At 44.9% G+C, this 13,937-nt stretch overlaps 1 protein-coding gene across 1 annotated transcript in view; it reads right to left on the bottom strand.

Annotated features, from left to right (window-relative positions):
* MRVI1 (murine retrovirus integration site 1 homolog) overlaps positions 1-11,786 on the bottom strand; it is a 71,893-nt gene extending 60,107 nt beyond the window's left edge. The window contains 1 exon segment of the mRNA XM_004683047.2: positions 11,589-11,786. Within this exon segment, the coding sequence (XP_004683104.1) occupies positions 11,589-11,786 (198 nt within the window).
* Between the last annotated feature and the right edge of the window lie 2,151 nt (positions 11,787-13,937).

The raw sequence follows: 13,937 nt of genomic DNA, 5'->3' as shown, positions 1-13,937 counted from the left end.
TGAGCTCTAAAAATTACATTTCTAGTAGGAATCTCTGGCGAATGAGAAGTAATGCATTGTCTGAAACATCATTTCATACTCTTATCATATGGCTATAATCATCCCTTGGGGTGCAGCTTTTACAAAGCCCCACCATGTACTAGTGCAGTGGAGTAGCCCCACTTAAAAAGACAGGAGATGCCAAACATTACTTTCTGCATCTTATTTTCTGCCAAAAAAAAAATTGTGTACGGCGGTGATAGTGTTATACTATATACCCGTTTCCTAGAGTTAGTATTTTCAGCCACTGGGTAAGTAGGATAGGGTCACCTACTTATTACATCACCCCACTACCTAGTTCCTAAAGTAATTTATCCAACAACAAAATATAAATACAAAATCACAAGTGTACAAAAATTTGGGAGCAATTTGATAAATATAATTAATCCTAGCAGATGAAGAGACATGCATGCCCCTACTAACCACCCATATTTTCCCTGAAACCTCATCAAACCACGATCTATGTGGTCCCAGGTCCAAGAAGGGTTGCTGTGAAGTTGTTCAGCAGACACACATGAAAAAGCTCATGTATGAAGAACTCTACACTCTCTTCTCTCAAAGGACATGAAAAGGAATAAATCTTAAGCCCCATACTCACCTTCTGTCCCTTTTGACTCATCACTTGCTTAGCCTCCCACCCACATCCTCACTCCTTTTTCCAGCTCCATCCGATTATTGCTTACATTGTCTTAACCTTTCTTTCTATAATTGATTTGCAAAAGATTAGTAAGTCTTGGAGTCTACGAAGAGTCATTTTGCAAAAATCCATACATTATTGTGCTTTATTCTGTCCATTCCTCCAGCAAACATTTATTATTAACTGCCAGGTTCACGCTAGGGCAGGGGAAGACAGAGTAGAATGAAGACATCCTCTGAAATGCTTCCCAGTTAGCACAAGAGGGGTGTGTGGGAAAAGAGTAGGGTGGAAGTACCCTCCCTCGCCCCAGTCTCATATTGCCTAGGGCCTGGTGCCCTCAGGTTGACACCCATGAATTAGACTGCCTGCAAGGCCTTGACTAAGCTACTTTTCTGTGGAAATTTTCTCCTTCCTCTAGCTAAAGGCCATTTGCAGCAAAGCTCTCCTAGATGGCTGCTGTTCATGGGGCTGCAGGCATCCTCAACAGAAGGTCAGAGAGCTTCCAAGGTGGGGTGGTGCTTCCAAATACAGTCTGCCAGCCAAGTTACTTGCATTGGGATTCCAAGGGCTGTCTTGGGAGCCAGGCTTGGTCATGGTATAGCTTCTCATTTAGTTGTATGGCCCTGGGCAAGTTACCCTGCTTCTCTGTGCTCCAGTTACCTCATTTGAAAAGTAACTATCTCAGGCTAATTATAAGAATTAAATGGGTTGGTTTAAAAATGTAAATGCCAGATAAAATACAGAATTCTCAGCATATTAGAATTTCAAAAATAAATATAAAAAATAATATATTTTCCAACTATCACAACTGTATTTTCACTTGATAAGTCTGGCAGTCCAGATGGAAAGTTCATCAAAGTCACTTTGAAAATGTTGAGGAGGTGGCATATGTCCTGATAGCAGTATTCTGGTATTGCTAGCGATAATTTTAGGACTGAATACATTCCTTTGAAATTTGATTTTGAGATCATTATACCTAGTTTGGGGTCGGATCAGCCAACTGGACTTCTATCAGGAAGGCCTAACCTTTGTGATCATAGAGCCACAGAGCATCTCCACAAGTGCCTCTAGCCATGCCAGCTCAAGTAATCTAGGGCTCCCGGAGAAGCCACCTCTGAAGCCACCTTTACCTAGTTCTACTTCTTCTTTTACCACCTGCTTCTCAGACCAATAAGAGAGGCCTTTTGGGGTTACAGACACAAGAAGCACAGAAACAAATAGGAATAGAGGAAAGTGACATTTACTCTGACTTTCTGTGTGCCTGGCCCTGCCCCAGAAACTTCCTGTGTGTGTGTGTGTGTGTGTGTGTGTTTTCTTTTGTTTCCATTTAATCCTCCCAGAAATTCTGCAAACAAGCCCCAGGATACCCATTACCTAGAAATATAAAGAGGAGTTGAGGAGAAAGTAAAGGCCCTGAGCATAGAGTATGTGATAGAAACGATTTCTTTCCCTTCTTTTCCTATTCTGATCCCCACTTTATTAACCAAAAATGGGCTTGTCCAAGGCTGTGCAATGAGTAAACAATGGTCTTCCCACTAACCACACCAAGCTACTCGTGCAGTCGTCCTCCTAGCTTCCATCCTGATATACCAGGTCTCCCACACCCCTCCCACGCTTCCAAGCTTTAATCTCCTTCACAAGCTGCTTCCTCCAAGAAACCCTAGAGTCAATATAAAACTGAACACACAATTAGAGGAAAAAGAGCAGGGCTACCTCCTTACCCTTGGTTGGTGGGTGACCCAGCCTCCCCCGGGGTCCATTTTTTCCAACTCTCAGAAATCCCACCCTATCATGAACTAGCAGGTCACATCTTGTTCTCCTTAAATAAACCTTATAGAAACATTTAAATATTTATTTCACTCATAAATTCCCAGGAACGCACAACAGTTTCCTAACAGCCTGGGCTCAGGGATAAATATAGGCCCGAGTCACGGACGGGAATATTATTTTCCCCAATGTCACATGAACAGGCCTGGGCTAACAAGCTTTGGGCAACAGCTCTAGCCCAGGCAGGAGGGGGCATTTGGCTCCTGTACTTGGGTCCTGCCCTCACCCAGGTGGAAGGCAGGGTGAGGTAAAGAAGTTGGGGAGACCTCGACAGGAATCTCATTTAGGTAACCTTGGAGGTGTTACTTTTCTCTGAATTTTGTGTTTTCAAACCTTGTGTGAAGCTATCAACCCTTATCTTCCAGGCTTATTTTAAGGGTTGACAAGATAAAGCAGTAACAATGGCACTGAGGGTGGCCATGGAGGGTAGGCACTAATGTGGCTGTATTCCTTGTCTGTCTCTCATAGCCTAGAGGGCAAACAGGAACTACTTTTTTAGGGAGGGTCCCTGGTCACAGAGAGGACTTGGAGCTCTGTGCCAGGTTGAAAAGACTTTGTAGAGACTTTTGAGAAAGCTTTTATTTCAGCAGCCAATCTAACGAGCATGGGAGGAAGCAGAAGTGCCTCTGCTGAGGACTGCTGGACATGGGGCTCTTCCCTTGAAGTACTGAAGACTAGTTCCCAGCTCCCAGAAGTTTCTATCGTAGTTTCTATCTTGTGCATGTCCCCATGTGCCCAGAACCTGCCTGCCTGTAGAGGACCCTTTTTCCTGACACTATCCACCCTATTTCTAGAGTCAGATTAATAATCACAAGATTATCCTGTCTTCTCCATCATTGTTTTTACTCTCATATTAATAGACTGGGAGTATGAAGGAACACAATATATATTAGCCTTACTCTGTGGAGGATACATCACCTACCCTGCCAGCCAGCCATTAATTTCATCTTCCAGCTTGTCCTCCCTCCGTTTCAGCTCAGACATTTGACTATTCAGTCACCAGTTATCCAACCAAGCTCTTATATAGCCATTTATTTAGCCTTCCTTTTTTTTCCTTCCTTCCCTCCCTCCTTCCTTTCTTACTTTCTTCCTTCCTTCCTCCCTTCCTTCATTTCCTCCCTTCCCTCCCTTTTTCTCACTCCTTTCCTCCTTCCTTCCTTCTCAAGATTTCCACCACATGCTAAAGTTAGAGACACACACATGAAAGACCTAGTCCTTGACTTCGAGTAGCTCACTGCAATCTGACAGTGAACTCGAAAGAAACAATAAATGGCAAATTACTCCATTGCTCACAATAGTCACTAAGGACTGATAATTCTAATATCTAAAACAGTTTGCATCTAGGTACTTTCACACCTATAATTGCACAGCTCTTTTTCACTATTTGAAACACTATAAGCCATCTCGGTGGCTCTTCACTGTTTCTAAGCTTCTTTTCCATAGAGCATGGAGCATCATGCTCCACCCTGCTCTACCCCCTAACTTTGCTCCCCTCCCCCCACAAAGCCTGGGACCTCTCCATCCAGGATACTGTCTTTACTGTTGGGTGGGGCCAGAGGAGGAGGCATAGCTGGCAGGAGCACCTCAGCAGGAAACTTGGGCTTGGATGTCTTCTCAGCCATGACAATGGCTGACAACTGACAATTACATAATCTCACAGAGACTCAATCCCCTTTCCTGTAAAATAGGGATAATATTCAAACTACTTTGGAGGGGTAAGACTACATAGCTGGTGTCTAATAAGTGTCTCTACTATCTTTTAGATAAAATCTTAATGCTTTACTGCTAATTTCTTTGGTGATATTTCATTGAAGATATTCATTGAAACTATTGCAAAAGGAATGAGATAATTGGAAATGTGCTCAGAAAGGATAAATTAAAAAATCCTCAGTTGGAGCATCCAAGGTTCTAATGATTAGAATGTACTTATCTGCCTTTGTTTTCTCATTATAAAATAGAATAATAATGGTATCTACTTCCTAGAGTCATTGTGAATGAGAAAATGTATGGACCAGGGCCTGGCACACAGTGGTTCTGAGTAGGTGCCACTTCCTTCTGCCACATGTGTTTCTAGCTTCTCGTGTCTAAAATCCACAAAGTGCATGGAGTAGTGCCTGTTACCTAGGAAACTTGGAGTTGGGGTTCTCATTGGATGACAGAGATGTGAGAGACTCTACTCTGCATAATCCTTACTAGGTCCCAAGTTTTTCATGTGTGTTACCTAGTTCTTCTTTTCATTCCTGAGTACACATTCCCAAGGGATCTTCAGGGTGGCATAGACAGTTGTAGACAGGTTTAACCCGTGTCTAGCCAGTGAAGATGGGGCCTAAGTCGTCAGGGACGTAAAATGGAGAGAAAAGCGCTAGCAATTCATTTCACATAGTGAATTGTGTCATTAAACTCCAGATGTTCTCAGGGACTGCATTGCACAATGACCCTCCAACTCCTAAGCAGAGATAATAGAGAACAAAAGAACAAATCAGAGCAGAGAGAGGATGGTCATTTGATCACAAATCCATTAAGAAGTGACCTTGAGAGTGGGGTCTTGGCAAGTTAGTGCTCAATAAACATTAGCTGACTAAATTCAATAAACATTTATTGAGTGAATTCAACAGAACTTCAAATTTACTGAGTATCTGTCACAACTTAAATGAAGCCTCATCCCTTTCCTGTGTGCTCAAGCAAACTCCATGGAAGTACAATGGGGTATTTTCTGGATTAGAAAGAAGGAAAAAAAAAACAAATTCTAGTGTCATTCCTTGGCTTAGGCCATGACACATAGTATGTAGGCCTTGTTGTTTCCTGGCTATGTAGCTTTGGATAGCTGGCTTAACCACCCCGGCCTTAGTTTCCTAATCTGTAAGATGGGTTCAGTCTTTGTACTAGGAAGTTCACCTGAGATAATGGTTCTAAAAAACTTAGCCTAGAATTTAGCAGTAAAAGTCCATGTATTGCTTTCCTTCCCTTTAATGGATACAACAGCTCACTGCTCAGAACTCTGATTTTCCAGGCATGATATTCTACATCCTTTTGTGGGGTTAGAAGATCAGTTGTAGTGATCCATGTCAAAGCTTTTTTGTAGACTACTTTTTGCCTCATTAAGGAAAGAGCACGTTGTATGAACTGAATACTATGCTTAGCACTTTATGTATATTATTCTGGTAACTAAAGTTAAACTGCCTGAGTTTGAACTTGGCTCAGCAACCACTTTGCTGTGGTATCTAAGGCACCTAACTTTTCTGAGTTTCATTTCTTCATCTGCAAAGGGGAATAAGAATAGTACCTTCTTCACAGGGATAGCAAAAATGGAATAGGACCATGTATACAGAAAACCTGCCAGGGTGGTTGGAAAATACCAAGGGTTTTATAGAGGTTGGTTGTTGTTACTTATTATTGTAACATCCAGCTTTCTCAGATGAGAAAACTGAGGCAAAATAAGTGACTTACCCAGGTTCACACTCAGCGATATGAAGCCCAGCTCTTTCTACTCTGCCAGACCTCTTGTGTGGCACCTTGCACTTCCCTCTGGAACTGCCTGGCTGCTTACGGAACCCTACTTGGTAACCTTCTTAAAGAACAGTCTCTGGTCAGACTCCTGCCTGGTGGTGGCAAGCTGGGGTGGGTCTTTTACTATGCTGACACAAATAGGAAGAAGGTTCCAGATTTGCTATGGCAGCAGTTACCATGCTTTCCTATTCTGGGCCAGAGAGAAGGAAGCCCAGCAGTTTTGTGGCCCTCTGGATTCTAGGAAAAGCACAAGCAGATCCCTTCCTGTTAGAGCCACACCCTGCTTCTCCAGAGCATGCTCCAACCTGATTTTTAGTTAATTAAAATTTAGGGGAGGGGTTGGGAGTGAGAAAAAGATGTCACAGCTTCATTGAGTGCTGCAGTGATTGTAAGCCAACAAGACCCTGCTGTAGATTAGGGTTGCAGCCAAATTCTCTCTGGAGGATAAGAAAACACAGTACAAAATGAACTCTTCAGAAATGGGGAATGACTGCCTGGTGGCGTGGCCTAACGAGAAACAGCACAGCAGTTTCTAGGTGTCGACTTGCATGAAAGCGTTGTGTTTTGTGGTCTGGCTGAGGGAGAATGAAGAAGGAGAGTACATAGGACAGAGCACAAGCACACAGTGTCTTGGCAGATTGTGTGACATGAAACCTTGTTCCCTGATCCCACGGGCTCATGCATCTGAGAGCATGACAGGAGGGAGGAACTTGATGAGACCCAGCACCGCCAGCTGTGGTGCTTTGGAATTCAAGTGGCAGTGAATTCTGCAAGTTTGTTCTCTCTGACAAGTGGCTTTGGGATGCTCGCTGTCCCAGGTGCCAGTGCTGTCTCTCAGAGGGTCCCTGAGGCAGAGCCTACAATGCTTAGCACAGGCTAGAGATGAAAATGGGCTGTGGGGCCAGGCTGCCTGGGTTCAAGTCCTGGGCCTGATACTTAAATGCCATGTGCTTTGGAGGAAGATACTGCTCTGTGCCTCATTTTCTCAGTTGTGAAATGGGGATGGTGATACCTATCATGATGTTGATGGGAAGCTTAAATGGGAATATAGCTGGCATGTAGTTAGCTGTTATTATGTGGCTTGTGGACAATGGCGATAGGAAGAGTGAGGGTCAGAGGGTGGAGGTGGAGGGATGCTGGAGCAAATGATATGAAAGCTATGAGTTCAACTTATGAATTCACATTGACTTTCCCTTGGGGGCTTCCAGAAAACCTTGGTTTAGGGGTTATTCCCAAGCTAAATCTAGTGAAAACTGGGCTCTTAAGGCTAATGAGAGCCTCTTTGTACCCTCAGGTTTGTAAGGCACCACTGAGAAGGCCATGCATGCTGATCCCATGAGTCAGCTTTCTAATATGGCTGCTGGGTATAGGCCAGGAGATAATTGACACCTTGGTCATACTGCCTCTGGGCCTGGGGCCAGGTTTGGTGCCCCATGGTGAGGAGAAAGGCTGGTGTACACCCAGCACAGTGGTTGGAGAAGTTTGATAGTTGCCATGAGAGTCAAGATGGGACAAAATGGAGGGAAGGAGAGCCTAGGATGACCCAGAAATCACTTTCCTGCATCTGCTGGTTTTTACCCCACTAGAGGCCATAGTGGAGGGCAGAACTGAGGGAGAGTCACAGGGAAGCAAGTTCCTACTTTACCAGGAAGTAAAGAAGACAAAGAACAGAGCACCCAACCATGGCACAGACTGCGTGTGAGTGAGGAGCTTCTCGGGGTGGAACTAGGCCTACAGTTTTACCCTGGAAACTTTGGTTCAGCAGGGCTAGATTGACTGAAGGTCCCCAGTGACTGTTCAGGGATCATGCTAGGCACTTTGAACAGAATTTTGCCTATATGAGAGGAAGGACTAAATATAATCTGTAATACATTCTAGTTCTGCTGGGCAGTCATTCTGGGGCCCCCTAAGGTTCCAGGTGTGATTCTTGACATCTTTTTTCCTTACCAAACCCCCTTGTCTACAAGATCGTCCTTTGAGTCCCTCTGGGTTCAAGGGTCAACTCAATTACCATGCCGAGGACACAGCCTCACAGAGTGCATTGTCTAGAGCCTTAATTTCTTTGTGACGTTTGATTGCTGTTGCTGATTAGAGATTTTAAGAGCATATAACTATATGTGCCTATGAATGTTTCTGAATCTGCATGTGCCTGTGTATGGATAAAGAAAAACAAAAGCTAGGCCTATGAGTTTTTTGGTTTTTTTTATCTGGAGGCCTCCGCTAGCCCTCATGTCAGTGATGGGAAGTGGGGGCTGGGGCCTGAGAAGCAAGAAGCTGGGCTGGGCCCGAGGGAGTTGTAAACTCAGAAAGATACTCTGTTCTTTGCCTGCTTCACAGAGTGGGAGTTCACACGGTATTGAGAATTACAGCCAAGCTCTTCTAGCCAATGTAACTTCCCTGGCTGCCTGGCTTCCGCTGCTCCCAAGGATGTGAGCTACAGCTCAGTTCCAAAGGCCTGACCCTTTCCTAACCTATAACTGCATGAGAATCCCAAGATAGATACAATAGAAGGAGACCCTCATCCTTGAAAATGCCACCATAGACTTCTAGAGAACTCAGGAAGCCCCTGTGAGTGTCAGGGTGGGTAGAAGTAAATCCTGTGGCTTTCAGTCATAAGTCTGAGCTGCCTTAGTTCTAGGGCCCCTGAAGCCAATAGAGCCACTCCAGCATTAGACAGAATAGTCTAGGAGGCAGCCACTAAGGCTTGCCCTGGGGAAGAAATGAGGAATGGAGGCACAGACATGAGTAGACGAGCTGTTTTGACCAGATGTGAAGGAATAGTGACTTGAACCTAACTTGGTTGGACTCTAGAATGCATTTTCTTAAATATTGAGCCTTATGGAATCTGGGTATCCTTGTTCTGACTCACCTAAATTCATAATGAATCCTTCTCCTGCTGGGCTCCGACTATTAATACTGCAGTATCATTATTGTCTTACCTTTCCATGAACACAGAGATACAATCATGTCATTTTAGAAAGGCCTTCAGAGACCATCAAGGCCCATTCCCCATGATAGAGAAGTCTGGTTCCAGCACAAGGTCACAGGGTCCCTGAGTGACCTTGTGGGGATGGAATCTGGAGCTCCTTCTGTTCAGCTGGGTGTCTGTGATCTTGACTGTGTGGTGAGCTCATGGAGTCCTTTCCATGCTTGGCCACCCCTAAAAACTCACCCTCACTTCTCATCCCAAGAAGCTGTTTCTGTCTGTGGCTTAATGGTCAGGGGTCAGCAGAATTTTGTGTTGTCTTGCTTTGTATTTCTAGAGGGAAAGTTTTGAAAGATCTTTTTTTTTTTTTAAGGGATATATTTATTTATGCATGTGAGAACAGACTAGAGGTTTGTTTGGGGGGAGTGGGTTATGAGAGGATTCACCAGAGTGGGGAACAGAACAGGCAGCTGTATTGAAATACACTGCTGAGGGAAGGACAGGAGAGGTCTGCTGTGGCATGTGGGTCAGCTCCCTGACCAGGGATCAAACTTATGCTGCAATGGCTGGTGTTACCCCTGTGCCACCAGGAAGGTCCCTGGTCATCTTTTAATGTGAGAGATTTGGAATCAAGAGGAACTGAATTCAGTATAAAAGTATCTCTCCGGGCCCTCCCTGTTGGTGCAGTGGGTTAAAGCACAGCACTACAAAGCTAAAGCCACTTCAGCATGAGTTTGATCCCTGACCCCGGAGGTGATCCACATGGCGTGGCAGACCTCTCCTGACCTGCCTGCTGCTCCCCTCAGCAGTGTATTTCAGTTAATCTGCCTGTTCTGCTCCCCACTCTGTCTCTGGTGAATGCTCTCACCGCCCCTGCACCTCTGGCCTGTACCCCCATTCTGTATGCATAAATAAATCTTTCAAAAAAAAAAAAAGGTAAGGATCTCTCCACCAAGGAGGGAACTGTATCATTTCCAAACTTTTATTATTATCTTTATTATATTTGCATTCTTGGTTGTTGTTTGAAAGAGTTGCCCAGGATTCAGAGCTAGATTTTGCAAAAGAATATGTCTTAAGTATACTGACACTATTCTGAAGTGGAAGGGGGCAGGGTGGCCATTGCTTAGGTCCAGATCAGGGAGTATAGATGCTAACCTGGTAGAGTTGTGATCTGAGAGTTGTGATCTGATATTTGGGAACAGTCATCTCTGAATCCAGTGTGAATGTTTTGCTCTGTGTGATCATTTTCTTCTTTAACCCACACTTTCACTAGAGATGTTGGTTAAAACTTGCAGTCTCCTACTGCAATGCTTTGGGGGACTTTCCACACACGGTGAGGAGCAGCTGTAGGAAAGAGGCAGCAGCAGAGCTCTGTTTGAGGGAGGCCAGTTGTCATCCACTGAGGTGGGTGAGGTGGGCACTTAATAAAACCATGAGCAGGCAGCCTGTGTGCAGCCAAAGGCCTGGGGGATTGGTCTGTGTCATTCAGAAATTCAAGAGCTCCCAAAGGCAGTCAAGTTCTGAAACATCTCAACCCCATGAACTTAGGATATGGAGTTATAAGAGGCCATTCTTTTCTAAGTATTTAGTCTAAGTTCCCACAGTTATGGTGTGTAAGGAAACAAACATTATCATTACATGAAAATATTCACTAAGTATCTTTCCACTTATCAAGTGAATGCTCACTCCTACATTCCTCTCTCACTTAACAAGTGTCTGTCCCTTCTAGCTGAGGTCAGTTGGATGGCCGTCAGAGAGAACAGGACGGTACAAGTTTAGTGCAACCAACTGCCAAGTGCATGAAGTCAAAGAAACATGGCTGGAGAACGTCATGTGCAAGACTGTGGACCAGTAAGAAGCAGATAGAGTGGATTGGTTAACAAGTGAAGATAAAGTTATGTGGATGATACCATGATGTGAATACTGAATTGAAAGAGGTCCTTGGGAAAATGAATGAAGCTCTTAAATATTAAACAAATTGCATATCCTAGTGAAATGCTGTGAAGTAAAAAGTGAAGGATGTGGTATCGTGTGAACAGATTGTTTTATCAATATAGAAAATAGATATACCAACACCCAAGTCAATGACCTGGACAAATCTTTCCATTCTAAAAATTAGCATATTGTCTGTATTTTTGTAATACTCAGCTCAGTGTGACTTGTTTGTGTAATCTGATCTGTACAATACTATCTCCACAAGACCTTTTAACTTAATTTTATCTTCAGAATACAATTTTGCTGAAAACCCTTTTCACTATTCACTGTGGAATTTTGATTTTCTTTTTAAGGGGATTCACTTTAAATAAGTAGGTGCTGGTGCCTATAGCCTTGATGTGGAGAGGCCCTCTGCTGATGGCTTTGTCCATTCTACAGAGGGCGTCTACAGAGTTAGTTAGGATGATCGACTTCCCAGGTTGCCTCAGTCAGGCAGCCTAAGAAGTTCCATTCTCAGATATGTGAGGGCTTTCAGCAATTCAAATGGACTTGCAGTATTTATTTCTCATTGTGGAAGCCGACAACTCCCTTGGTACCCACTGCAGCCTGCACAGACTACGAGCCAACCCTCTGGTCAGGCCGACCACGGTGGCCTCGGCCCGGAGTTCTTGGCTTGGCTCCGATCAGTCTAGCTGCAGGCAGGGAGGGGACACTTACTTGGCCGGCAGGGCTCTGGGCAGCCTGTGGCTCTCCGGGGGGCTCCTGGTCCTCAGGAATGTGGGGCATGGCAGCCTCCTGGCAGGAGTAGCTGAGCGTGCCCGGAACCTCCGCTGCGTCAGCCCGAAAGATGCTTCAAGAGACCTGGGCTCCGCAGGCTGAGGAGACGCCAAAAGGACAAGTCAAATCCACTCCCATCCCTGATCCAAGTTGGGTTTCTGCTTCCAGGAGCCATAAGCAGGCGAGAGCCTGCTTGTGCTTGCATCAACACTAGAGGTTGAAAGGGGCTGGAAGAAGGCATTTGGAATTGCATTTCCTCCTCCTCACTAGCTCTGTTTACAAAGTCAGAGGTGGCCTTAGAGATTTTTGCCTCCAATTTGGTCCTTACAGTAAACACTGCAATCCAAAGAGGGAGAAAACTGTTTCAAATTCCTCCATGCCATAGCTAACGGAGAATACTCCATTGAGATCAGATGTGTCTTTTTCTCCCACTTCTTGAGCACCTACTGGGTGCTAGCCACTATCCTAAGAGCATTACCACTGCCACCTAATTTAATTTCACAACGACCTCTGATGCAGGAATTTATGTTCACTTTTTATAGAATTGCTTCAGAGAGGAAGAATGCATTTGAATTCAGATCTTCCTGATTTTGAGGCCCAGGCTCTTTCCCTATACCACACAGCCTTCTTTGTCCAGGGCAGGAGGATAAAGGGTGCCTCTGACTTCCTGCCCCATGGCTCTCCTCACCCCCTTTGGCAGCTCTTCTGACCCTTAATATGGGCTCTCTCCCTGGAGAGCAGCCCTCATTGGGCCTGTCAGCTCTGCCACTATTCTGGAGCTCTGCTAGGGTGACTCTCGTGTGCCCATCCCATGCAACCTTAGGTCACTTCCCCCAGGAGCCAGGCTTACCCCTCCCCATGGTGTAGCAGCCTTGAGGTTCCGTCTAGGATTGACCCTCATCAGCGTGAGTTCAGCCTTCTCCCCACAGTGCGTGGCTCAAAAATGGACAACAGACCCAACCTAAGACAGTGAATCCACAGCAATATCCTGAAACCCAGTTGTTTTCTGTTGCTCTGGGTGGTGGAGTGTGCAGATGTGAGACCTGAGGTAGCCGCTGCCATTTTGCTTCCATGAGGAAAGCCATGGAAAGAACTGACATTCACAGAGAAGGAGGCAGAGTAAAGAGACTGGCATGGAACCCTGATCAAAGCCCACTGGCTGCCTAGATGCTTTTTGAACTAGCCAGTTACACAAATAATTAAATCTCTTGGTATTTAAATCTGTTTGGGTTGGATTTTCTGTCCTTTGTAACTAGTAACTGCTGTTTCATGGTTTTGTTTTTGTTTTTGTTTTTTTGCCAGTTTAGAGGCTCGGGGCTATGAACTCCCAACAGACCTGAGCCAAAGGGTCTAGTTGCATGCTGCCTTTTAGAAAAAGACAAGTAATGGCAGGTCTCCATCTGGAGAGGAAAGCCCCGCCACCTCCCATGATACCAGATATTCTCCCCACCCCACAGGAAGGCTCCAGAGCCAGAGTGCTGTGGGGCACTCTGATTTGGCCTCAACCACAGCTCTGACAGATACCCCACCCAACACACACATCTCTGACTGGGCTCCTGAAGCAGATGAAGAGTCTAATTCATTAATGGATACCCAAAAGATGCATCAAGCAGTGCTTGTTGATCTGTGCTTAGAGAACTTTAGCCACAGAATTAGTCACAGTGACCTCCACCATCTTGGCTTTTGTCATCCTCTGCTTTGGAAAGATCTTCCCATGCGGTTCTGAAACAGCTGGGGCGACCCCTGCTGGCCAGTTTAAGTAATCTCATCTCAAGCAGAATCTATGGACTGAGTCACTCACAAACACTTACTGTACACCTACTCTCCCTGTGCTAGGTGCTGGTGACATAAACCAAATGAAAACATGGACCTTGAGGACAACATAGCCCAGAGATGGGAAACAAACAGTGTAATGGGGTAAACACTTTGAAAGTAAGAAACTATGGGATCCCAGAAAAAGGTCTGTAATTATGGATAATGGGACTGAGATAGGGCATAATTTTAGTGAAGGTTTCACATTAGAAATGGTGTTTGAGCTGAGCTGTGCATATTCAAATGTGAAATGGAAGGCAGAAGCCCTACTAGGCAGAGACGGCCTGGCTCTTGGGAGCAGGCATATAGGGTTAGGCATCCTACATCTCCATACCAAATGGTGACTGTATGAATAAAATGAGCATCACGTTTGCCCAAAGGTGAACTCTGTGGTTAATTTCTATCACAGTTACTTGGACTTTAGCAACAGTGATATGAGTAGAGTTGGGCAAAGTATGTAGTAACAATAGGGGTTGA

The sequence above is a fragment of the Condylura cristata genome, unplaced genomic scaffold (genome assembly GCF_000260355.1).
Source record: "Condylura cristata isolate star-nosed mole 26May11 unplaced genomic scaffold, ConCri1.0 scaffold00015, whole genome shotgun sequence".
Lineage (NCBI taxonomy): Eukaryota > Metazoa > Chordata > Mammalia > Eulipotyphla > Talpidae > Condylura > Condylura cristata.
This window is presented reverse-complemented; position numbering and strand designations above follow the sequence as displayed.